At 33.5% G+C, this 27154-nt stretch overlaps 2 protein-coding genes across 3 annotated transcripts in view; both read left to right on the forward strand.

Annotated features, from left to right (window-relative positions):
- Positions 1-4392, forward strand: part of SPAG16 (sperm associated antigen 16) — a 983948-nt gene extending 979556 nt beyond the window's left edge. For both annotated transcript variants that reach the window (XM_027051529.2, XM_027051521.2), the window contains one exon: positions 4032-4392. In XM_027051529.2, the coding sequence (XP_026907330.2) occupies positions 4032-4207 (176 nt within the window). In that variant the 3' untranslated portion in view covers positions 4208-4392. The remainder of the gene's footprint in view (positions 1-4031) is intronic.
- Positions 4393-4475: 83 nt separating this feature from the next.
- The window catches only part of VWC2L (von Willebrand factor C domain containing 2 like), a 160011-nt gene continuing 137332 nt past the window's right edge, over positions 4476-27154 (forward strand). The window contains exons 1-2 of the mRNA XM_015074550.3: positions 4476-5669; positions 7972-8441. Of these exons, the coding sequence (XP_014930036.1) occupies positions 8052-8441 (390 nt within the window). The 5' untranslated portion in view covers positions 4476-5669; positions 7972-8051. The remainder of the gene's footprint in view (positions 5670-7971; positions 8442-27154) is intronic.

A 27154-nucleotide genomic window follows, 5' to 3' on the forward strand; every position in this document is an offset into this window, starting at 1 on the left:
ATTTGCACATTCTATTAGCATGGGATTAAGACTTTCCAATTTGTTGGTTTATCCAAAGTTATTGCATATACCCAGAAAAAATTTTACCACTGGATTTTCATGAGCTAATTCATTCTATAAACTTCTTCAAGTGATTCTATTGCTAATGTAGCTTAAATAAGTAGGTGCATTCAAATATTCAAGTTTTTATACCAAATCCAATTGAGATGGCTTTGTGTAAGACACTATTAGACACATTTTTCAAAAATTTACCTTTTAAACAAAGCATAAAGAAGCCATGCCGTCAGCAAATTTATATATTTATTTAGAACTAAATTTCAGGGACGCCTGGGTGGCTCAGTCAGTTAAGCATCCGACTTTGGCTCAGGTCATGATCTCATGGTTCATGAGTTGGAATCCCACGTCGGGCTCTGCTGACAGCTCAGAGCCTGGAGCCTGCTTCGGATTCTGTGTCTCCCTCTCTCTCTCCTCCCCCACTCATTCTCTCTCTCTCTCTCTCTCTCTCTCTCTCTCTCTTTCAAAAATAAATAAAGCTTAAAAAAATTTTAGAACTAAAATTTCAGAGACCTACTAATTTTCAAAGGTTGGCTGTCTCATTTAATAGCAGAGCAATAGTTTGGGTAGGTAAAATTTACTGCTTATCTTCTAAGCCGAAAGAAATTGGAAAATTCATCCGATAGAGTAAAATGGATACCCACACACGTAATCCTCATTCAAACTTTATTGGTCATCAAAGAAGATGCTGATTTAATCAATAAGAAAGTATTCTGAAGTCTTGGTAAATAAAAATATAGATTAACTTTTTCAGAGATATGTGAATGAAGAGATAGTAATAAGCACTCACTGTTGATATATACTAAGTTATTTATATGAAAGAATAGCAGTTACAAAATTATGTCAATTTTCTCCACCTGCTTATTTTGTTTCTATTCTGTGAAAAGTTTGGTCATCCTAAAAACTTAAATGTTAACAAAAGAAACAAAGCAAGTCATTTTTTATATAATAGATGTTCAAATCTTTATATTTTATTTTAAAATACATTTATGAATCAACTTGGCTATTTCTATTTTTAAATCAGTGTTGGTTAACTACTCTATGTTTTTAAATTAGATACTTTAAATCTATGTGATATTTATGGGATATGTGCATTCACAACTTGGTATAATTATTCTTATTAAAATACTATGCTAAATGACATTTAAATTAATCTATTCAGGAATTACAAGTTACATGACAATTGTTTTGGTTAAGTTTTGTTATAACATTTTAATCAAATATTTAAAGTATAAATATATAATTTATCATTTTTTGTTATTTCACATTTTTAAGGAGGCATATTAACTTTAATATAAGCATTAGTACAAATTTTCATAAATTGTCATCATACTGCTAAAAATTTTATTTCTACCATATTTTTATTCCATTGATTAAGTTTTGCTGTGGATAAATCTTCCTAAATTTGTCATTAAGACTGTGACATTGAAAAAAAAAAGACAAATGATTTATATCATGATTTATTTTTCATTGCCAATCACCAAGATATTTAGAAAGATACTTATGCACATGTCTGTAAATACTCCATTTTCTAGAGATTCTATCAATAATCATACTGTGATTTTGTTTTTTGTTTTGTTTTGTTTTTGAGAGTGCCATCTCTCTCACACACCAACTAGATACTAGTGTAGTAACTGACACATTCTGATAAGTAATTTGGAAAATCTTCTAGCCTAGAAAGAATTCAGCATTTCAATTCCCAGTAAAGCTAATTTTAGGTCAGACATTGTATGCCATGTAATAACTCATATACTTTTTAAAAAATTTTTTAAGTTTATTTATTTTCAGAGAGACAGAGACAGTGTGAGTGGGAGAGGGGAAGAGAGAGAGGGAGAAAGAGAGAGAATCCCAAGCAGGCTCCACACAGCCAGCCCAGGGTCCCATGTGGGGCTTGAACTCACAAACTGTGAGATCATGACCTAAGTGGAAATTGAGTCTGATGCTTGACTGACTGAGCCAACCAGGTGACCCTAATGTATATACTTTGAAGTTGAACATGATTATAAATTTACACACATTTTAGGAATGAGTTATTTTATATATATAATCACAATCTTGCAATCGTCTGAAAATGAGTTCAAGTAAACCTGAAAATCTCACCATTAACTTGCTGACTAAAATCTGTTCTATCAGAGATGAAATTTTGAAAAACCTGAGGCATGGTGCTGCTGAATTATATAACCCTATCATTAGGTTCTTGTATTATTTTCTCTGTTCTATTGAACTTTCAGAAGTTACCAAGAACATTCATAACTGTTTCTAATTATGATTGTTAAAGATTTGACTTCAACAAAAGATAATTGTTTAAAGCTAAATCTTTTCCTTTCTCTTTATGGACTTTGATTCTGTTTGGTTTCAAAAATAGAAAATAATATTTGTCCCCTTCCTAGCTGTTATATGAAGACTACAAGAAAAATAGTAAAGTCACAAATAGCAATTGTCTATAGAATGAGGCTAGAAGTGGAATCCATATGTAATGCCTCTGTCAGCAAAGACTTGTAGAAGAGGGTTTATAATAAATATTCGCATCTGCTTCTTTGGACACTCTAATCCATCCTAAGGATCTTTGCTGTGTCAGGCTTTGTTCTAGATGAAGTAGCCCAGTAGTTATAAAGGTTTGCAAATAGGCCATATTTATCATGGTTAGCTTTACTTTTATAACTTTTCTCTGTTTTTGAAATAATCATGACAATTTGGAATATAATTTGTGATTAAATATTTTACTGTGACTTTTACAACAATATCATTAAAAAATTTTTACTGTGAAACAAAAATTTTATTTTCACAATATATCACCTACTTACAATCTGTCAAGAAGGCATCATTGATAATAATACTATGCTGGATGTGGAAAACACAATGACTAAAATCCCAGGCTATGAATTCAAAGTGATTAAATGATAGCTCTCTCCATACGTACCGTGTTCTCTTGAGCAAGTCACTTTGCCTTTCCAAACTTCTCTTTGTTCATCATATAATGAAGTTAATATTTTCTTCATCATTAGATTCTTGTAAGGATTATATGAAGTTATTCATATACTAGGTACTAAATCTAGTATCTAACATGTTGGGAGTTTAATTAATTTTAAATGTTATTACTGGAATAATAATATGCCTTCTAAGTATGATTAGATAATCCCACAGATAGTACTAATATTATGCTTATCTACCCCACATACTGACTTTATATAAACTTATTCTATTATTTTTACTTACCTCTAAACTTCCTGATAGTTTGCTACTACTTTAATAAAAGTATTAGCATTGGATTGCTGATATGTTTTTCACTTGAAGGAAATTATTCACTAAAAATTATACAGTATAAAAATTATGAGAATACTCTGTGCTATATTTAGCTCTTATGCAATATAAATTTAGTTTAACATAATTTTGAATGTTAAATTAGAGTAAAAAAACCTAAGTCATCCTTTAAATGAGAGTATCTATTTTCACTCCAACTCCAAAAGAAAGTTCATAAGTGTCAAAGTTTTTAAAGCATAAATGTATATTATAATTAAGTAAAGATTTAGCATAATTATAACAAGTTAAAGTATAATGCAAAGTTGAAAATGTAAATTATCCATTATATAGGGACATAGATTTTGAACCTATGCTTTTGGACATTTTTTCACAAATAATTGACTTGAAAAATAAACCTGCATTGCTCAGTTGATTTCATCCTCATCTTCTCAAAATTCTTTACTAATTCCCAATATAAAGAGAGTAGCAGGGCATTTGATGACCTCTGCATATAAAGGAGGTAGAGCATTATGTTTTACTTCCTTATTTTAAACTTTTTATAATCTAACCATTGGCGTGTCTTCATTTTGACTGGAATTATTTCCTACACAGATGAGAGCTCATATTTAATGACTGACATCTAACATGAGTGTTGAATTACAACTGAAACTGTTTCCATTGCTTATAAACTATGACTGCTTGAAATTAAACTTTGATATTCTCTCTTTCTCTCTCAGGTCGAGTTTTAGCTCAGGCGAGTGGCAATGGGGTTATCCATTTGCTGGATCTTAAATCAGGGCAGATTCACAAATTGATGGGCCACGAGAGTGAGGCTCACACAGTCGTGTTTTCTCATGACGGAGAGTATTTGTTTTCCGGAGGTTCTGACGGCACCGTTCGAACGTGGTCTTGATGGTCAGCATATCCCACTACAGAGGGCATTCCCTTTAAGGCTTGAAAATACCTTGCGTAGTACCAGATCAGGAAATATCTGGTTAAATATGCAAGCAGGTAACATTTACAATTTGCCTGCAAACATGCTTTGGACATGTATTTTAGTGCTCGTACTGTTACCAATAAAAAAATAACTTTTGCTCATTTATTTGTGTCTGGGTCTCTTTTTCTTTCCCATTTTGATAAGAATTTAGAGACAGAGCATCTTTGCTAGGGGTTTGAAAGAAACAGCTTTACAATGACGCCTAATGACAGACTAGATGAATTACAGGAGATTGATTTTGAATGTTAGAGAACAAACTGCAGAACAGGGCTACTTTTTTTTTTTTTTTAAATCAAATCCAAGCTGCAGGAAGACCTGAAGTTTAATCATGTAGCATATGCAAAGTCCTTCTGCAACCAAAGGGTCAAATAGAATCGGGGAGCATATGTTTTCACAGATTCTTTGACAATGATTATGCCTTATCTATTAATAATAATCAAGACTGCAGATGGCTTAAATCTAAATTCAACGCTTTTCCGGAACTTTCATCTCTGCAGCCCATCTAAGAATGCATTAGGTATAATTACAATGTTTGTGTTTTTATTGTAATTTCAATACCAATAAGTATCTCGTATGTAAAAGGGCTTTCCCTCTCCTAATGCTTGCATCAGCTGTATAAAGTGGGACTGCTTTAGAGAACACTCTAGCCTGGTCTAAAGCAGCAGCTCCGGATTTCGACCGTGCTGGGCTCTGAAGCCAGTTGTTGGCGCTGTCCGTGGTGCTGAGGAATTCCCGGCTGCCAGCGAATGAGCTCCAAATCAGCAGTCTGCAAACTGCTCTCAGTGATGCAGAAACCCAGCTAAAGTTGCTCCTTTCTTTCACGTCCACAGTTAGTATTTTCTGGTGTGTAAGAGGGGATTCAAGAAACATATTGTGGATGATGCTGATGGTACTGCCAGCGGAGTGGGCTTTAAGCTACAGCATGCTATTGCTGTTTGTGATCCTCAGAGCCTAGCCAAATCACCTCTACTGCCGTACCAAACACTGTGTAAGTGAACTCATGTGTGGAGGAGGTGTAATCAGCCGGTAAATTTCATAGAAGGATCTGAGAAAATGCTAAATATAAGTTCAACATGATTCTGCTACTGGGGTCTGGATTTCTACGGGACCAGCATTGCTTCTTGCTTTGAATTCTGAAGACAGGTCCAAAGCATCTTTCTTATGTGTGTCTGCTGTGTTTCTCTCTGGAAGGGCGGGAGACTGCTTCTTGACTGTGTTTTGAAATGGGAGGTAGAGAGAATGGATTACCTTTAATTCATGCCTGAAAATGTATTCTTTGGATAACTAAAGAGGAACTGCTTTCCTAAAACATACCTGATCTTTTAGTTCATGTTGGTCTATGACTCCCACCACCACCATTAACCTCCAGAGTGATTAGGTAAGTGTATCTTATGACATGAGTTATGTTTGTTTTCTCAAAGAAATAGATGCAGTCATTTAAAATCATATGTAGCAATATGGGGAGGGGGGAAAGTTTAGCTGGAAAGTGATCCTCAGTTTAGCAGTGTTTACTTACTTATTAAAAATCTCCAGATAAACATTTTATTTGATTTCTCTAATATTTCTTCCCTTAAATAGTGTTTTTAACTGCACTAAAGCAGCTCTATTATGAAAAGGGAATGTTTAATACCCTAGGAACTTTGTTATATTAAAAAGAAAACCTTGTTTTCTACATGCAGATTTAAAAATGTATTTCATATAATAAAAGCACGTTTAAGGTTTATATAAAGTAGCCATTATACCCCTATTTTTACCTTTAAGTTTACATTTACCATAACACAATACATTAATGCCTACCTGTAGCTTGCAAAGAGATCAATTTCTTTCTATGTCCTTTTGAAGCAGAATGATATGTGTATTTTATATGGCTTATCTTGCATGTATTGACAGACACTACTGGAATACTACAAGGAAGCACAATAGCTTCCTTTTCTTCCAAGATAACTTTATAAATATGTGAGAGATGTATAAATGCATGCCTTAATCAGTAAAATACATTTATGCTTTTTCAGAAGCTTCTGTTATGTTTGTGGTCTCTGTAGTAATTTAAAGGAAAAAATGCTTTGTCAAAGGGAGCTTCCAGCTTCTCAAGTAGAATTATAGGTTTGCATTTTTTTTGTTCTGTCATGACTCATTATTTTTGACATATTTTAAAATAAATCTATCTCCTTTATCATTACCTACCCAAAAGGAATCCTAATATCAGAAAGCAGCTTTCTCTTAAAGGAGGGCATAAATATACTACCTTCCATTTTACTATTTCTATAATTTGCATATATTACTTAAAATGCAAATATAATAGTTGATGAAGTGTCCCAATGCTATCTTTATGTTGTTTTTAAATTATCGTCTGTATAGGTCATACTGAAAAGAGATGATTGATCATTACTCCTTACAATCTGAAAGTATACGAACAAACAACATTTATAAATGATCTGAAAATGTCCTATATACAATATTAGCAATATTGGCATAAAGCCAATAGAATTTAAATAGACAAGTGAACTACCTAACAACACTTTTTTTTATTTATTACTCTTTAAAGTCACAGTTTCCCCAGAGCCTTTGTATGAGTTAGTCACTCTAAACATTTAAATAGGAGCCCATTACCAACACTGCACACCAAGCACTAAGTGAAGTTTACATGAGTCAATGTCACCAAATTAATTAGTTATACTTTCTGTGAATGGCAACAACTCATTATTATTTTAAGGAATTTCAATAAACAGTTTTATATTGGCATTTTTGTGCAAATTGCCTAAATCAAATATGTTTGAGATATCAAAAGAGGGGTATATTTTCAAGACTATGTGAATGGTATATATTTTATATTGAAGTAATTAATTCAAGTAGTATTCCATGAATAATAGACTCAAATTCCTGTTAAAAAAAATCACAAGTACATCATTCCTGCCCACTAGGAGCTTACTTCCTGAGTAAAATAAAATTGTGGACAATACAAATACATTTATTTTTAGCAAATTCTTTTCAATACATGGAGTTGTAGTGTACTATTTACTATTTACATTTTTCTTTCCCTTATTCACTATGGAATAGTTGCACTATTTTTTCTTCTAAGCTATGTTTTAAAATCCAGATTTATGTTCTCTGAAATGAATATCCCATTTGAGATCATTGTTGTTCTCCAATTATGGGTGTCAAGTAGGAAGGCCTTTATACTAGCTCATCTCAATTGTAATTTGTATTCAACTATTGGTCTCTTCCCTTTCTTTTAGAAGTAGAAGTTTTCTCACTAATCTCTTAGTTTTTATACAGATAATTGTAGCATATATTCTATCACTGACTAATCCATTTCAAAGAATAATAGAGAATGTGAATTAAGACATTCTTGAGCCATTTTTAACTACTTGTAATCACCTTTTGAGGCTCAGTAAACCACTTCTTACAATTTAAACATAGCCAGATCTTTGAAATTAAGAAGGCAAATTCAAGCCTAAGGTTCCTACGTGAAATGATGGACAAACTTTAATGCTTATATTGCCAAGAATAAACTCACCAAACTTTATAATAAAGTGTAGATAGTTGCATGAACTCAGTCTATTTGAGGTCTTAGTATCTTTCAGATAGATTCCAAATAAAAAGGTTAAGAACATGGACTTACATAAATCCATATTCTCTCTATATTTGTCAAATTATTCTTTTCAAATATTTATTTTCAGCCTACCCCTCTTGTATTCCCATGGAAGGAGCTGAGTATATTTAATATTAGGAGCACATCCAGAAGCCTTTGAGGAGGGGGATGGCTCTTCATATTCATGAAGCTTGCATACTTCTGTTGGTCATCCTTGGATTAGTCACTTCTGCTGCCATCAGTCATGAAGACTATCCTGCTGATGAAGGTGACCAGACCTCCAGTAATGACAATCTGATCTTTGATGACTATCGAGGGAAAGGGTGTGTGGATGACAGCGGCTTTGTATACAAGTTGGGAGAACGATTTTTCCCAGGGCATTCCAACTGTCCATGTGTCTGTGCTCTGGATGGACCTGTTTGTGATCAGCCAGAATGCCCTAAAATTCACCCAAAGTGTACTAAAGTGGAACACAATGGATGCTGTCCTGAGTGCAAAGAAGTGAAAAACTTTTGTGAATATCATGGGAAAAATTACAAAATCTTGGAGGAATTTAAGGTATGAGTTACCCTCCATATTTATTGAGTACTAACTTTTCATACCACATACTTAGTAGATTACTACATTAAAGTTGGAAGAAATTATTTTTAAATCTCCCTTTAATTTACAATATGATTCCAGTTAGCCTAAGTACCACTGTGGTCAGCAAATAACCAAGTGGTTTGTTGATCAATATATAAGTTTTCACAATAATAACCTCTTCCTACAGAAGTATGGAGTATGCTTAATAGCATTTTTTTGCCCTTAATCACTTCTTCTCTATTATTACAAAGTATGTTTTCTGAGGGAAATCATTTTGTTTGTATACTATGTGTTTAATGTTTAAATTTTGTAAAGTTGTGTGTGTGTGTGTGCACGCGCGTGTGTGTTGCTTGCGCACATGTGTGTGGTCTATTTGCCTGTTCTTGGAGCCATTTAACTATAGTCTAGAATTATATTTAGTGTGTGGAAATGCAAGTGCAAGTGAGATGCACTTCTGAGCTATGGTCTTTATATTATGAATATGCATTAGGACTACTTGTTGTAGAGTACCATCCGCATTGTGTTCTCTGCTCATTAGAGTTTTTGCTTGCAGGACCCCAAAGAGAACTGAATTTTAGTCCCTGTCAAAGGTAGTAAAAAAAAGACCATTTTTCAAGCCTCCATAGTATTTCACAGTCTTTATTTTATGCTTGTGTCATATTTTTAAGTAATTTGGAATTCATTTTTATCTCACTTTGAGTCTCTTTTCTCAAATGGCTAGTTTTAATTAGGATGTCCTATAAGCCAGATCTGAACCCTGAAGGTATAAATTAATATATCAAAATGTTCTCCTTAAATGTAATGGCAGTTTGTGCCTTGGAGTGTCTGTCATTCTGATGGCTTGATATGAAAGACTTTCATTTCATCTAACCAAGTTCTGTGAAAGGTGCTCAGAACCTTATAAGCAAAAGAAGATATAGCTACTTTTTAGTGTGACTGAGAGAAGAATGTTCAGTTTTTAGCACTAACCCAACTTCCTTTTCTACAACAGTCAAATTCTGGAAGAAGTCAATATGTGGATAAAAGGTTTAAACTGATCATGATCAGAGTATTCTGTGTATTGACATTTCATAGCATCCGGTCCATTCCAGGTTATGGGTTCAAGCTAGTTGTAATTTACCCAAGAATGCCCAATACTTTAACTAGATTCCTTATAGCATGAGAAGAAATTTAATAATGATTACATTCAACTTTCCTATACATAAATGTTATCCTAGACTTTTCTCTTTCACAGACAATACTTTGTTGTACAATATTGAGAAGTAAAAGACTGAGAGTCTAGTAAAATCATTATTTATAACAAACAATAGTTAACAGTATAGTACATTTATTAACAGCTTTATGGTCTCTAAAATATACATCTTGACATTAACTATTACGCTTTTAGAATAATTAAACTAAATGCAAGTAGTCAACACGATTTGATTCTACACATGGTTCTAGAATTGTATCACTCTTTTCTCACATGCATACTTATTGAGAGTAGAGTGCAAGGAGGCATTGTAGAATAGCCTAACCCAAGCAAAAAAAAGTACATTGAATAAAGTTTCTGAGATTTATATAATTTTGTCATCAACATTTAATAAATAAGTAAAGATAGATATTGACTGATTATTTGAATTTAGTCAACTCACCACTAAAGAGGCTACAGTTTTCCCTCTATTTATTAGACTTTTAAATTTACTATAAATGTAATACCTATTTTGCCATGTCAAACAATAAGAGATATATAAAGAAAAAGTTGACAATTACTTCACTCTAATTATATGTCCCTGCTATAGTCAATACACAGCCCTGATGTGCACAACTTTTCTACCTGACTCTCTATGCCCTAAGATTTTTAAATGTGATGAAAAAAAAAATGAAAGAAAACAGTTGCCACTTTTCCACAAGGATTTAGAATTATAAGAGCTTTAGTGGTTATCTAGGGAAAGTTCATAAGAATGAAAAACTAAGTCCAAGAAAGTTTACTTGTCCAAAACCGTCAGGTTATTTAACTTACTTCTCAATACTGCCATTCTAACAACCTCTCAGAGAACTTTGGCTCAGAAGTCAGATAGATCTAGATTCAAATCCCAAATTTATCATCATGTAAGTTTTTGAGCTGCATTGGCCATAAAATGGCCATGATAATAATGTCTTTTCTTTGGAAGATATATTAGAATGAGTGAAAGAGATAATTTATGCAAAATTAGCAGCCTTGTGATGATTGGTACACAACAGATATTGACTAAATACTTGTTCTCTTCCTTCTAAACTCTAATGTCCAGGGATTTACTCTAAGTTCACAGTTCTTCTATGTCTTTACCCACATTTTACAATGAAAGTTCAACCTTAAAAGTCACTGCATTGAAAGAAATCCAATACTTTTTATAAATGTTCTACTTATCTATGTGACCTATATATATCTAAGTAAATATCAGCGATCATATCATCTTGATTCTCTTCCAATTTAGCTTGCAAGAGACAAGTAACTAATTTCAAAAGATATATGGAACTTTCACATAATTATCTTGGCATGTTATTAAGAAGGCTTAATAGGAGATATTTTTACATATAATATATTCATCCAACAAACATTTATTAGGCTATTAGATATACAAGATACTGTAGACATACTTACGTTGGAAAGTAAGATACCTATAAGGCAAAATCTCCACTCACAAGGAAGGTATGAACAATATGGAAAGAGAATGGAGGGGAAAATCAGTTTAAAATAAAGTATGTGCTCGTGAAGCTCAACGCCAAGGCACTATGCTGTCAGAAGCATGTAAATATGATATGATGTTTGGTCAAAGAAACTTTCTTTTTCTTCAGCATGGTCAAAGTTGAGCCTATTCTTAAGTAATTTAAAATTGATCAAGATAGATTAAAATTCCAAAGAAGAAACTGCTTGAGCAAGATCAGAGATTAGTGTGAAATCTGCAAAGAGAGGTGGGAGATGGGAATAACAGGAAGCTGGAAATTACTAGAATGCTATTACAATAAGAGAGAGGAAAATTTGTACTTGTTTTTTTGGACAGAGGAAAGAGGAACTTGAATACCAGACAAAAATACTTAGATTCAGTCTAAAGAATAACAAGGGGTAAATGCAGGTTGTTGTACATAGAGATGACCCAGTTAAAAGTGTTTTTTAAGTAAGATTACCTTGTAGCCAAGTATAGAACTGAATAGAGGTGAAGAAAAATTAATGGCTAGGGAGGTGGAGCTGTTGCAGAAAACAGAGAATGAGATGAGCAACATGCATGTGGATAAAAACATTCAGGAAAGTCTTTAAGATAAAAATCTAAATTCCTAATATAGTCTCGATTCTACTCATTGATTTCTTCAAGTATCTCAAACTCTCAGTGATTTCTCTTCCTTGGGTGCTTGCAGTGCTGTCTTATACTTTTAACCTTTACACCCCTGTGTAAGTCCTACTAGGCTATTTCACAACCCCATTTAAATCTCATCTCAACTGGAAAACCCTCTCTGACTGTTCCATGCTGCATCCCTGGCTGGGTCTCACAATGTTCCTCTATGTTCCCACAGCATGCTGCGCATACCATTATAAACAGGAACAGAAATCATAGCCAGATACTATCAATACCTCTGTGTGTCTTACAACTTATTTCATTTCATAATAACACTATGATGGTTAAAATTTAATTAGCACTGTTTTACAGATAAGAAAACTGAAGCACCAAAGTGTAAGGTATCTATCTTGTCCAACATCACACAGCTATAAAGTAGAACTAGGATTCACACCCAGGCAGCTTGGCTGCAGAATCTAAGCTCTTCACCACTTCTACTGCCTCAATCACACTGCAATAATAGAATATTAAACCACCTGTCTCTCCCACTAGACAGTGAACTCTTTGAGGCTAGGGGACAGGGTTTTCTTCTGTTCCCAACGCCAGCAACCATGTGGACCATTCGGTGCATTTTTGGTGAATTGACATAATAGGTCAGATCTTAATTAAACCCACAGAATAAAAAAGTTCGAGTTCCCTTAAAAATGCTTAGTTTCTTTTTGTTTGCATGTTGATCTCTTCATTCTAAATAAAGAAGCACTCAAAATTCAGATAAAGAGTGCTCTTTGGGTCCCTAAAGATGACACACATTGTTCATGTTCTATTTCCATCCTGCTTTTTCCTCCTCACTACCCCTTCCTAACCAAGGCTCATCTTGGATTCCATCTCCATGCCAGTGTTACAATGACCACCTGGTTTTTTAGTTGCTCTGTTTCACTCTATACAGTTGCAAAACGTATGTCCCTACTTAATTTTTCTGATTACTATATTCAAATGTAAATTGATCCACATGTGTCACCTGATAAGAATAATGTTATTTATAAAGAATTTTTTTCAACATTTACTGATGCAAGCTTTGAAAATGGATTTCTCTCTATTTTAGAAAACTCTAAAATTTCCAGCATTCTGGTAATATTGTATTAAGATAAAGGTCACTGTGTAGTAGGTTCTCTCATCTTTCTTTTATGTATATCCAGGCAAAGTGACACTGGAACCTACTTCTTAAGACATAAGGAGTATAAATAATAAATTACAAAGGCGTTTCATAAAAAAAAAAAAAGTTGATTGGAAACACAGACTCTATCAGCTTTGGCTCTGTGCTTAACTATGTCATGCTGAGTTTCCCAAAGGGAGAAATGAATTATTTTGCTCAGTATTTTTATAACTCCCATTCAGGAAGAATTAGCCTTTTTTGGATTTTTTTTTATTTTTTAGTACTTTAAAAACTTACACTGATTTAGTGTATATGTAGCTGCAAGAGATCTTACTTCAGTCTTTGCATAGCCAACCTCATTTTAAAGTGATTTTCTGTAGGCAACACCCAGTGTCCCTAACTCAGGATCTGGATTTGCCCACCACATGCCTTCCTCTGTAAGCACTGGCCTCGGTGCTTCTCCCACTATGAACTGAAGGTAGTTGGTCAAGCAGCTGATTTTTATTTTTAGAGGACTTAGTGTGATTATTTTCTCATGCTGCATATTTTGTATATATGTTGTCGCTTTAAGAAAGCATGTTTTCAGGCTGGGATAAGCGGCCTAGTTTTTGCCCAAGATTTTGTATTTAATATTTAAATCTTGAAGAAAGCAGCAATATGGACAGAAAAGTGATCATTTGGGGTATTGTGTCAAATCACCACACCTATAATGTCAATGCCAGGTAAGGTTTAGAATTGACTTGCCTTCAATGGGTATGTTCGTAGGAAGACAGGTTTTCCAGGTTTCTCATTAATCTGTGCCCCCCCCCATCATTAACATCCAATATGGTGGTACTAAATATGTAAAAGTGTTTGGATAGAAAGGATTTTTGAATTTAGGTCTGGGAGATTTATTTGATGTCAGTTTGTTTTAATATGGGTAAAGAATGGAAGGCAACACGTACTAGGAGCTAATGATCAAATATATGAAAAAAAAAAACAGGAGAAAATGGAAGCTATGAAGAAAGCTCAGTTGAGAGACTGAGTTAACACTTTACAGAAACACAATTCTCTGCATCCCACCCACCCCCTGCCATTGTATCAATTTCTATGAAAGGCACAGAAACTAAGATTTCTGCACTAAGTAATGGGGTACAAAATACATCTGTCCAGAGGTGTGAGGGTTGCAGTTATTTTAATAACAGAAATAGGTAGATTTTGAAAATATGAGTGGGATTTTAAAAGATTCTTTCCAAAAGATTAACTATTAAATGGTTAATGGAGTTACCAGGGGCATTTGTACGATTCCACCAAAAAAGGTCCTAGAAAACATCGTAATTTCATACAACAAAGATAATTGAGGATCTTTGTTGAGAAGTTGAGAAGACTAACTCCTAAACCTGCTGACTCTGTAAAATACAGTTTGTTTTGCAGAGCATGTTGGCGGGTTTTAATGTTAAAATTGCAGTTAAGTAAATTCAGGAATGGCTTAGCCTTTCAAGTTGCTACAAAATATCAAAAATTAAGTAATGCTAATCAGTAATGCCTATTGCTCATCTGAGTGTCAGCCCCAGCATGCAGAACAGACTCAAAGTGGGTATTCTCCATGGGGAATTCCCATCTTGGTAAGCAAATGTGGGAGTTCTACTTAATTTGTTCAAATTTCTGACCAATTTCAAAGATTAGAAGTTAATTTTGTTAAAATTTAAATTTATAAAATTCCTCTCACCCTTTCTCATTTTTTTTTACACTGTGCTCACTTGGCATTTTTAGTTCTATAGAACTTCCCTAAATGGGAGTAGATCAGATTTTTAAAATCATTTTATTTTTTCAAAAGCTTGTGATAATTGGGAATGATCCTTTCCTTTGAACACATTTAACATGAGGGAGTACAATTGTAAGATTATATGGCTTCCAAGTTAACCCATGGATGGGGTAAAATAATCTGTTTCCAGCCAGCAAAAGTCTCTTGCTTTAAATTTTAAGGGAATTAATGGTCAGCTAGCCCTTTGGATAGCTGTACTTAAGAATAGTTTTTCATGCTCACCCACTGATATTTATTGCTGTCCTTCATATTACAAGATGCTGCTGTTAATGGTGATAACTGTGTGATAAGTATGACTACAGAGATTTGTGACTGGGCTTCTGTGCCCTGTGCACAGGGGGTGATCGGTGTTTGATTTGCAGTCACATCCGAAATTTGCGGAGCTTGTCACTGTTAGTGATTACCCCAGACTTGAGGTCAGCCATCAGCTGTTTACAGACATCACTGCCCATTCCTTACTCTCTAATAGTGTGAGAATATGAAACTGAAAAGAGAGACCTGGTAGTCTCCCTTTCAGACTTTCACTCCAATTGTACATGATTTTGGAAATGTTCAAAATTTGTCCATTTTTAATGGTGGTTTTACTCACTGTGAAATATGTAATCTGTCAATGGTATGACATCAGCAAGGATAATTTTTTCTGTTATTTTACATCTTATTTCATAGCTCAGGTCTCATATTTTATGCAAATTATGTAGATACTCTAATACATACCATCGCAATAGAAATTGTTCCATACATGCATTGATTTGTGGCGTGTGTGTGTGTGTGTGTGTGTGTGTGTGTGTGTTTACGTATGTGTGTGAAAGAAATTTGAGGGACCAGGAATGTTCTTTCTTTAAGAAAATCTTACTTTAAGATTAGGTAAATCCTTTTTTCTACTCCTCCTTATTCTCCCTGACCATATTTTTGCTTAGTTTTGTTTTCCTACAGCTTGATTTATACATCAGGCAGTGTGTTTTATGAAGGACAGCACAAGAAAAACTTACTGGTTTATTTTTTTAGTTGTATTTTGCCAAGCTTTCCAGGAAGAGCTTGAAACAAATAACTAAGAGACAGTTTGAAGTGATCAGTAGGTTGGCTTATCCAGAGCATCTTTCTCAAAAATGGCCATTATTAATTGGGGACTGGCTTATTTTAGAGTCTGTACTTTGGACTTTTATCATCACTGCTGATTAGCATCAGTAATTTCACTCCAACACACCTCCATTGTCAATTTCCTTGACTCTAGCCTGCTGTATAGAATATATCACAATAAAGCTTTCTTTGAAAGGATTTAATGACACTATGAAAAGAGTGAATAAAGTACTAAAGTAACAAGAAATATCATTCATCCCCTAAAAAAGTTTTCAGATATTATTTTATGCCTGTATAAAGCTGTCTAAAGTGGAAAAAAGTCCAATGAACACAACTTTTAATTTTCCCCCCATTATGTATGTGACCATAAACAAAACCCAAATAATTTTAATTGTTATAACTAACTATAGGGTAGATGCAATAATGTCATCATATACATCTTATGAAAAATTAATTGTATTGGGAACTTGAAAATTATAGTATTACATATAAATTTTTAATTAACAATTCTACCTGCTTATAGATTTTTTTGTGTTTTTTTTTAATTAAACATTACTTGTTTGGTACTTTTCAATCCTTTTAATATTGACCTTTGACTACCATTGTTACTTCTTGGTATGAGACTAGCTTTCTAGTATATGAGTTTGTGTACATTCTCCTATTTATAAAGGCAAGCATTATGTTTTGGGTTTTTTTTTTGTAGTGAAGATCCTTCCTACTTTTAAGAGTTGATTATAGAATTTTTGATCTAAAAAAGAACTTTGAAATTATTTTGCTTAACTTCCTTATTTTACAGATGATAAACAAAGGACAACTGAAACTTACTGAAAAGACCATAATGACATAGCTCATTATTTGCAAAGGCAATATTAATACGTTGCTTTCCTGTGGTCTTTTTTCTACATTTTACTATGTTCAGGTTTAACAAGAAAACATCACTCATTTGCATCTTCCTTTCCAATAAATGTGTTGGATGCAAAGATTTATTTCAGCTAATTGTCTATAGAAATGTGGTATCAGGACCTATCACCATGACAACACAGAGTTACAAGTAGACAAGAAAAATAAAATATTGGCATATCTAAAATCAGTCTTTGACATAGATAGAATACAATTTGTAAAAGAAATCTAAGTTTGCAAAGGCTCTGATAAAAGGGGACCCCCGTTAAAATGAAAAATTCTATAATTAAACCAAATAATATAGGCCAAATTAAAATAAAATCCCATCAGATTAACAGTGCCTGTTTATTTTCATGGATACTACTTTATACTAGAAAGTAACAAAGGAACTAAACTAGCTGTTCTTGCCATGTATTTAGTGATTTTAGGAACTGAGGACTCATGTTCTCGATTTTCTCACTCTGCAAGCACCTGCCTTTCACTATGAGACACTATGAGACAGGAATGGAATGTGAAAAATGGATGAGGTATGCAAAACTCTCTAGTTCCATGGCATTAGAACAAAGAAATATTCGTAGACTGATGTATGCTCAGTATCATCTCAGGAAGGAATGTTGCAAAAATTCAGATTCCTTGACCTTTCCCTCTCTGATTTGGGTTGAAATTATTTACATTTATGTTTTTCTAAAGCTTCCCAGGTAATTCTAATGATCAGCTAGATTTGGGAATCACTGTAATGATGTATGTAGCCTCTTCCAGACTCTTTTCTAGGAAACACAAGCAATGTGTGAGATTCTCAGTAAGGATTTCTGATTTTTTTTCATGGGCAAGTAAATCTGAGAAATGATTTATCCTTTAACAGTTCTTAGAAATGTGAAGTGTATATTAGTGTATTGACACTGCTTGAGCATTTTAAAAGGTTTGAGAGCCAGTATGTATTATTCAACAGCGATGAGCTTGACAGGGAGGTGAAAACTGGATTTTAGAGTAGGTTCCACCCCTTAGCAGCCAAGTGACTTAGGTGTATTACTCTACCTCTGTAATAGTAGAAACTACTTGGCATACAATAAGGGATTCATAAAGGCTACTTGACATTTTTATTACTATTACCAATAAGCTATATTTAATATAGGATTTTATAAATTTATGTGACAGAAGAATACTTTTTTCTCAGAACATCTATTAACATCTTAAAGTTCATAAGAGTTCAAAGAAACACAGTTTAAGAAATACTTTACTAATGATTCACGATACCCTAATTTCTTTATTTGACTCTTATGGGCAGTTAATGATAAAAGTCTATATGTCTCAGCTCTTCCTTTATTTTCTGGCTTTTTTTTAAGTTTCCAACATTGACATTAACATGATTGTTTATAGCAATTAATTTGTGCTGCATAAAACAATTTAATTGACAAAATTACCTCTCCTTCTTCATCATAATAATGCCAGCTACATATAACCAAAAATCTAAGTGATTGACACCGTATAATCCATGAGCCACATCCAACTTACCACCTGCTTTTGTAGACTTTTATCGTAAATCAGCTATGATTATTCAGCTATGATTATGTATTGTCTGTGGTGGCTTTTAAGCTGTAGTGAAGAGTTGAGTAGTTGCCCCAGAGACCATATGACTCACATAGGTCAAAAATATTTACTATCTGGTCTCCTACAGAAATGCCAACCCCTGATCTATGATAAAATTATTCTTCCCTTTTACTTCCCTCAAATTGTGTTGTCATCAAATCTTTCCAATCTTTATTCTTTGAAGGTTAAACATTTTGGATACTGATAGATATAGGTCCAACTTCACTTATAGGTGGTCTCAGGTATCTCTTTTCACATATGTAACTTTAAAAAAGCATTTAGATTTGCCTATTATAATTGTTGTTCTACATACTTGGCAACAATATTAAGTCATATATCTCTGCACACTTGCCTTCAAGCAGTACAGCTTTGTTGTTTGCATTGATGAATAATAATTTAATAACTTTCCACTTACTGAGAATTCTCAGATGAAACAGATAAGCAAAGATGATACAAATTTCCATTATTTTGATCTCCCTCGTGTTCTCCTTTGATAGTGTGACAAGTAGGTATTTTTAATTTAATGTAATATAATAAATATACTTCCTGTGATATTAATAAAAGAAAATATGTATATTATCTTCTTAGTATTCAGTTCATTATTATATCTTTTCAATTCAACTCACATAACCCATTGTTTGATTTCATTAAGTATTCTAAATATCATCTACATGTGAAGAAGTGGTAGGTTTTGTAGAGTTGTACCAAAATGTGTAAGACATAAATCTGACCCTCAAAATTCTCCTAGTCTATCAAAGGGAATAATACAGATACAACTAATAGCAGGTGGCCTGTGACGACTGTACTAGAAATTCGTACGAAGAAAGGAGGAATTTAGTCTGGAAGGCTTAAGAGTGGGGATTTCAGCACACTGAAAGTATTTTAGACAAAAATTGGGACACCGGCAAAAGTAAATACAAAGCACATTCAGAGACAAATGACTCAACCCAAGTGGCCAGAGCATAAACTGTAGAGGAGCAAAACATAAAAGAGTGAGAAAGGAACACAGGTCCAGCTCATGATGTGAACGTCAGGCCATAGAGCTTTGGCCAAAGCCTGGGTTGAGCAGAGAGCCACAAAGGGACTCCAATGAAGAAGCGACACAACCAGATCTGTGTCCAAGGCAAAACAAATAATAGTTGACAATTTTATAAAATATTTTGCACGTGTGATCCCTCAAGAGTTATTTCATTCCAAGATATTTTTATTCTTATTTTATGAGAAAGAAGGATTTCTGACTAATTCTAGTGCTCTTCTCATTATACCTGACCAGCTGCCACAAGCTCACTAAGGATGCTTTTCAAGACATGGTAGAGATGGCTTCATTTTCATGCGAGTGTCTACACACCCTATATTCTCCAATAGGTGTTCAACTATAATGCTGAAATATTTCATATTTCACTGTGAAGAAAATGTATACATGCTAGGATGAGGAAAATTCTTACCCTGCTTCATGTTTTAGAGGGCTCAATTTCTTTCATTTTAAAAACTCCCATTGCCATGAAGAAGTGTGAGTCTAAGGCACCTTCCAGTCCATTAATAAATAATAACACCTGCATTCTGAATGCAGTGAGAACCACCCAAGATTATTTTTGCAAGTTTAGAGGGTTTTTCTAAATTTTTACATCTGTGAAATACAAATTTAAAAACAACAACAACAAACCATGGACTTCGATAATGATTTTGCCGTCTTGGAAATACCATAGTTACTACAAAAACTTCCAGTGGTTACCAAATTAAGTCATTTTTCTTTATAGTGAGAGAACAGCCACAGCTCTCTGGAACTCCACTTATTTTCACCATATATTAGTTTTATTTCCCTTTCCTAAATGTGACAGGGAAAAAAAATTAAATGTATTCAGCCTAACTTTAATTTTTCCCCAACATTAAAAATAAAATCCTACTAAAATAGCAAACCTTTGGCTGCTGAGATTTAGAAAGCTTCATTAGGGAGAAAAAGGACAATCACAGAGAATTTTCCTTTAGTTAATGAGACCCTAGGACATTCACACTGAAGCTAGAACACACCTAAATCAAGATTCAAAACAAGGTGAGCTAAAGTTACCCTGTTAAAAATCTGTTTGGACCAAGAATCTGATTAAATATTGGAGTTTCATCTCAGTAAACAAGAACCTAATTAACTATTTAAAAATGTTTCCCAATGTCATCCTCATCTAACCACAGTATGAGTACATACATTGCTACATTTTAGAGATGCAACCCAAATTGCTTTTAAAACTCTAAAAGATATATTCCTTACAAATTCAATATTTCAAATACCTTATAATTGAAATAATCATGCCATAATTTAATAAAAACAATTTATGATCAATATATCCCCTTGATAAATACATGGCCATTGAAAATGGATGGAGAGAAATATAAATACATACATACATACATACATACATACATACATACATACATACAAACACTGGTCACACTGAAAGCCATAACAATGAGGGTCTTTTAAGCAAGGCTACATAGTTTGCATATTATATCATTTCCTTTCATTCTCCTAAGAATCCAGTGATGCAATTTGAGCCCTGTTAATATTGTTATTATTACCTCCACCTGAGAAATGAGAAAACCCAGTTTCAAGTAATTTAAGATAAATCAACACTCTGATGGCAGGAGGTGAGTTCCAAGTGTGCTCATTCCACAGGGTCATATGGCCGAACTGCACTAGGCATTAGTACTAGCTATTGGTATACATAGTTTCAAAACTGACGGTTTTTGCTGCACCCTGCATAAAACCAATACACACTAAAGTCAAAGGTTTATCAAGAAATTAGTCAAGACTTTTTAAATTAAAATATACTCTAATACTATTGCCCATAAGCCATCTCAACATATTTTTGTGGAATGAGGTAGGCTATGAATTAAGCATCAAATAATGAAGTAGAACATTGAGAAGGAAATTGCTGTTTGGACTTAAAATTGGAAACTAATATATTTTATTATTAGCAGTTATAAAGTACTTCACTGTATTAATTTTCAATTACTGCCTTTTCATAATATGTAAAAATATAATGTTGCCAACAAATGGAAAGGCAACAGAAGACTTCAACTTTTAGTACATTTTTGCCCAGAGAAATTCTGAGACAGTGGCAAAGAGAGACTTCTGAACTAAGTCTGATTGGTACTCCCAATACAAATGGAATTGGTTGTTCTAGGCCTAATATTTTCACATCCTACACTCTGAAAAGCCCTGAGTTCAGTGACAACCATGCAAAACACCTCCTTTCAATGTTTCTCATAGAACAGGCCTGGTCTTATATGTCTCTTAACATGATTCTTTCAGGTTGTAGAATTCTAACGGTAATGTATACTCCCCCACGCACACATGGCCCTGTTTTAATGCTAGTGTAGATGACTGGATTTTAACTGATATCAACAATCTGTTCTTTTTAGTGTCGACAGGAAAGTTTTGAAGCTATAGAGTTGTTCATTTTTTTTCCTATTGCATAAATAGGTGATGAGTGGAGAATCCTTACCATGGAGACATACGGGCTGTAGTCAAAATATTCTGTTCATCGTCAAGGGTCTTTAATGTATCAAAACCAAAAGTCAATCCAGCTTATCAGTGAAGGACTAAAGGCTGTTGGTTTTCTAGGCTATTTCACAAGGATAGGTGTGACACTTTATCAAAATCTTTACTTCACTCTAAATCTTCTAGCCTTCGTGTATATCTTTGGGTTCTCCTTTGAAGACTGTAGAGGCAGCTAACACATTCTTTCTTTTTTTCTTAAATATACACTGTTATTTCCTTAATAAGTATACTTTGTCTATTTAAAAAATACATCGGTGATTGTAACTCAAGAAAGATGTTTTTGTTTACATTCTCTTTCTCTACAGTTTATTTTCCTGTGTGCTATTCTTCATATTTCAGAAAAAGCTGTGTTTTATTGTCATGAAATTCCTTGAAAATATTCAGAAGAAAAATATTGGTTCTATATACCATCAGCTTATTACAATAGGTAGTATGTAACTATAGACTTGCCTGCTCTTAAAAATAAGCCAAAATACATTTCAATAAATTTTTAGGAAAAAATTTTTTTCAAAGAAAAAAATCATTAATATAATGCCACTGTTGTGTTGCAAATATAACGGTAAGTTTCTTTTTTTTTTTTTAATTTTTTGATGCCTTATTTACTTTTGAGAGAGAGACAGACTGCTAGGGGGGAGGGGCAGAGAGAGAGGGAGACACAGAATCCGAAGGAGGCTTCAGGTTTTTAGCTATCAGCTCAGAGCCCCACATGGGGCTTGAACTCATGAACCGCGAGATCATGACCCAAGCTGAAGTCAGACACTTAACTGGCTGAACCACCCAGGTGTCCCTATAATGGTAAATTTTAAGACCGAGTGAACATTTTTTATACTTGATAAATAATAACTTTAGATTGGATATTTCATCAACTTCTTTGCAATATTATTGTGTTTTACATTAGGGTCAGAATAAATAGAAATAAAAATAGAAAGATTAACTCCAATAATTCTATCCTCCTTATAATAGGTCCATAGGACCTTATAATAGGTCCATCAGTTATTTTTATGAAAAATAATTTGTTTTACAAAATCAAAACTTATTTCTATAGATATCTTATTTCTTTTTCTAGACTGTCATTTATTAAGGACAGGCTAGATATATAGCTCATCTTGGTATACTTTCTATACCTTATCTTATATATGCTATGCATTTAATAGATATACTCAATAAATAATTTTTAAATTCATATATCTTATTTCTGATTTTTAGTTTATTGCCTACATAGTATATTATATCTACATGGGCACAGCTGTGTGTACTCCTTACAATCACCTGGCTAAAATGTTTGTTTTCAACAAACATAAAGTGGTTTTTGATAGACAACTGAATAATAATATTCCATAATGTATTATCAAAGTACCAACTTCTCAGACAAAGCCAGAACAGCTATTATTTAACTTGTTACTCAAGTGATAACATCATACACATTTGCTGACAAACTGAGGTTGTTTAGAAAACTCTATGCATCCAGTTTTCTGTTTACTTCAGTAGTATTAAATTCTTAAAGGAATTCCAGCTCTATATTCATAATTTGGTAAGTCTTACAACCTCAGTGTTTCAAATGTGCTCCAATCAATAGGGCAGATCACTGAAGAAATCACTACAGTCCCATTTGATGCAGGACACTGAGGAGCATTTTAATCACTGGTGCAATGGGTTTTCTTTCAGAGGATTGTGAATTTTGTTTAAAATCCATTGGCTGTATTGATCAGTAGGTGACATCTGCCACATGCAAATTACTGGCTACAGTAGTGGCAATGGATGCTAAATACTCTTGTACTCTGTAATTTAATGTATATTTTAATGAAGTGAACACTGAGATTCCTGACAGGCATCAGCAACTTTGAAATAGTATTCCAAATTTCTCATACAGTTTGAAAGTAATGAGATTTGTTCCATAAAGTGATAAAATTTATGCCATAAATTATCTCTAAAAGAAGAGTGCTTCTTAAAGCAGTATCTTTTCCTTGGTGGAGATCAAATTTTAAATTGTTGTTTAATGGGAAGTTTTTAGAAGAGCAATCTGAGCTATATTCTCCAATAATTTTTTGCCAATATTATCAAATAAATGGAGTACCATATGGTATGAAAAGCCTAATATCACTTGGTCAGAAGGAAAGCCATTGATATAGCAGTGTGCTAAAACTTGGCAGTAGAATACTGTATTCATTCACCACTTCAGCCTTCTACAATTCATGGGAGGCTTTCTAGGAATCAAGCTTTGTTCCTTTGTTTGTGTTTTGTTGGACTTTGTAATCTAAGTCATCCCTTAGGAAAATGGACTTGTTTAAAATCAGGATTGTTGTTATTTTTTTCCTGAAAAATAGTTTATATTATACTAAAATCATTTTATTTAAAAGGCAACCATTAAACTTAACACACCTTATAAAATGAGACTAGCTTTTTCGCAGACTCCTGAGGAATTCCTCTGTATGTATTCTTACCCTAAATTTAGTTATCATGGTATTTGCTAGTGCAATAAGTCTATAATTATCTACTGCGAGAGTCTCGTCAATGGAGTGCTTGAAGGTTGATTTAACTTGTGATCCACATGGTGGGTAATGTGAATTTCAAATTGCCTTTAAAAAGTAAGTTTATGTTCATTGTCATAATATTGTAACCCAGATACTCATTTGATGACTCATAGTCAGGAACCTTTCCCCACAAAGTGCCCTTTATAATATTTAAATAAAATGCAAGTATGTTATCAAATCAGAATCCTATCCAGGAATGATTAACATAGATGAAGCTGCCCAAGAAGTATGGCTTTACAAATAAGAAAACATAGGTTGCGCATAAATGACTTGTATATGTTAACAAATATTTGTTAAGTATCTATCATGTGCTAAGATAGCTTCTTGGTGCTGAGTATAGCAATGAACAATATACTATAAGAAGCTTATAATGATAGGGAAGGCAGATAAAAATAAATAAACGTATACTCAAACCAGTAAGATAATCTCATGCACTGATGAGAGTTCTGAATAGGCAGTGTGATGGAGAAGGATGATGGAAAGATATCAGGGAAGAGCTCCTTGGAAAAAGGGCATTTGAGTTGACGTCTAAATGCTAAGACATCAGGGAAGGAAAACAGGTTTGTTGCTTTTCATTTTTTCTTTTCCTTTCCCTGACTGATTTATGATGGTCATTTTAATGGTTCACAATTAGTCTTTATCTAGAGACTTCTAATAACAATTTTTCTTCAATATGTTTCTGACATGATTAATTCTATTCGTTCACACATCCTCCCTCTGACCTGCAACAAACCAAGTTCTATAAAACTTCATTGCAACCACCTCTGTAATCAGATTCCACTGTGAACAAGAAAAATAACCTAAATATTCTTTTAAATCTAGTCTTATGCTATCGTTGAATTTTACACTTTTTTCAGAAAACCATCAATAAGTTTGCAAGTGAATAAAATAACAATTTATAATTTGTCTTACACATTTAATGTGCTTCGCAGTAACTCTGTGAAATTGGTAATACTGTTATTCCCATTTTATAGATTAAGAAACTAAGGCACAGAAAGTTTATCTAATTTTCCAAAGATTCACAGCCAGTGATAAAGCATCAGAGACCAGAAGTACTAAGTACTTCTTAGTACTTCTAAGTACTAAGGCTATGGAGAAGTGCCTTCTAACCATGATATCACAGCCATCCAAACAAAGCCAACTAAAGGAAATATTGTTTTTCTAATTTTCCAAATTCAGAGTTTTCCAACTTGTAAGAAAACTATTGTAAACTTCATCAAATTAAAATAGTAAACTGAACACTGCTATGCCCTTGTCACTTTGAGGATTGAATTTGGGTAACAAATCTGGTAGGCTGTGACTATTTCCTCATGGGAGCTCTACAAACAATTCCAGTAACAGCCTCCAAATAAATAATGATGCCACAAGGTACGGTGATATAAACCAAACATCCAGACTTTCCTCAGATATGGAAAGTAAGCCAGTGTACTCAGAATACAAAATAAATGTGCATTTTCTACAAACATTTCGAAAATTCTATGCAACCAGTCTGTATTAACATGTTCTCATAATCCTACGTTAACTCTTAGTGATGACTTACTTCACTTCCAAATTTCACAGAGAGCATATTTGACAATTTTTCTGGAGTTACTCAATTATTCTAGTAAGCTAAGTTACTAGTTTTCAGGCTACTTTCTCTATTTCAAAAAATCATGGAGCATTCTACTATTCTCAGGGTTCTGGCACATCCCTTTCAATTTTCTAAGAATTCTCAAAAACCACAGACAATGGCATTGGGATTTTAGCTTCAAGGTCTTCAAAAGTTAACCATTGAAAAAACTGATGTGTATTGTCATATTTCCATTCTCTGATACCAAGGAGAAAAATTTGGATTCCAATTACCTAAATCAATTTTTTTAAATCCCCTTTTATTCTATTAATCAGAAAATAAATAAATATATGTATCTAGTAGGAAACCCCGTTGAAATTTGGGGGCAGCTGGGACAGCATTTGGATTTGCCATGCAAATATATTCAGTGATAACAGGAAGTACAGATAAAATGCATGTTTCTACTTAAACAGAGTCCACATTAGATATTCAAAAACCCTAAGCAGGAGGTGTACAGATTCATAACAGACATAAAATTATCAGATTATCTAATACATGCATTAATACATTTGGCTTCTAATCTTAATTTTAATTAAAATTTATGTAAAGGTATATATAGTGAATGTTACTTTATTTTCCAAAGCTTTCACAGAAATGACATGTTCTGTGAGATTTCTTAGAAATAGATTTTTCTTGTATAAAATTTTAGGATGGTGTTATTTAATCATGTTACTTACCAAATCTCTAGCTGACAAAAGTCACTAGTTGTAATTTCACATGTTCTTCTAAAAAAAAGTAAGAATAATTTTATTCCAAGTACTTACTCTGTTCCTGTGTTCCTCTGTTCCTCTAAGCATAGCTTTATTGTTTAATCTTTGGTTTTACAGGGACATTTTCAGATTTAATCTATAGTTTTCACATTGAAGAGCCTGATAAGAGGAAATTCGCAACCAGCTCAGCCCTTAAAGATGTAAAGATTATGGAAAGCACCAAACCTTTCAGTTTTAGGCTGCAAGGTGGGAAGGATTTTTAAAGTAGGAACAATGCACACTGTTCATTCCCAGGGACTTCTTGCTGCTTATGCAATGTCTTTTCAGAAGTGCAGGAGAAAGCAGGGGCAGTGGAAGAAGTCAAGTTGGGCAAGAAATCACTGGTATCTGAACTGATGAATTTGTGAAAGCGAAGTCCTGATAAGGCTGAAGAAGAAAGAAGGGGCTTTGGAGTAAGGTCAATGAGTTAAAT

The sequence above is a fragment of the Acinonyx jubatus genome, chromosome C1 (assembly GCF_027475565.1).
Source record: "Acinonyx jubatus isolate Ajub_Pintada_27869175 chromosome C1, VMU_Ajub_asm_v1.0, whole genome shotgun sequence".
NCBI classification, from domain to species: Eukaryota; Metazoa; Chordata; class Mammalia; order Carnivora; family Felidae; genus Acinonyx; species Acinonyx jubatus.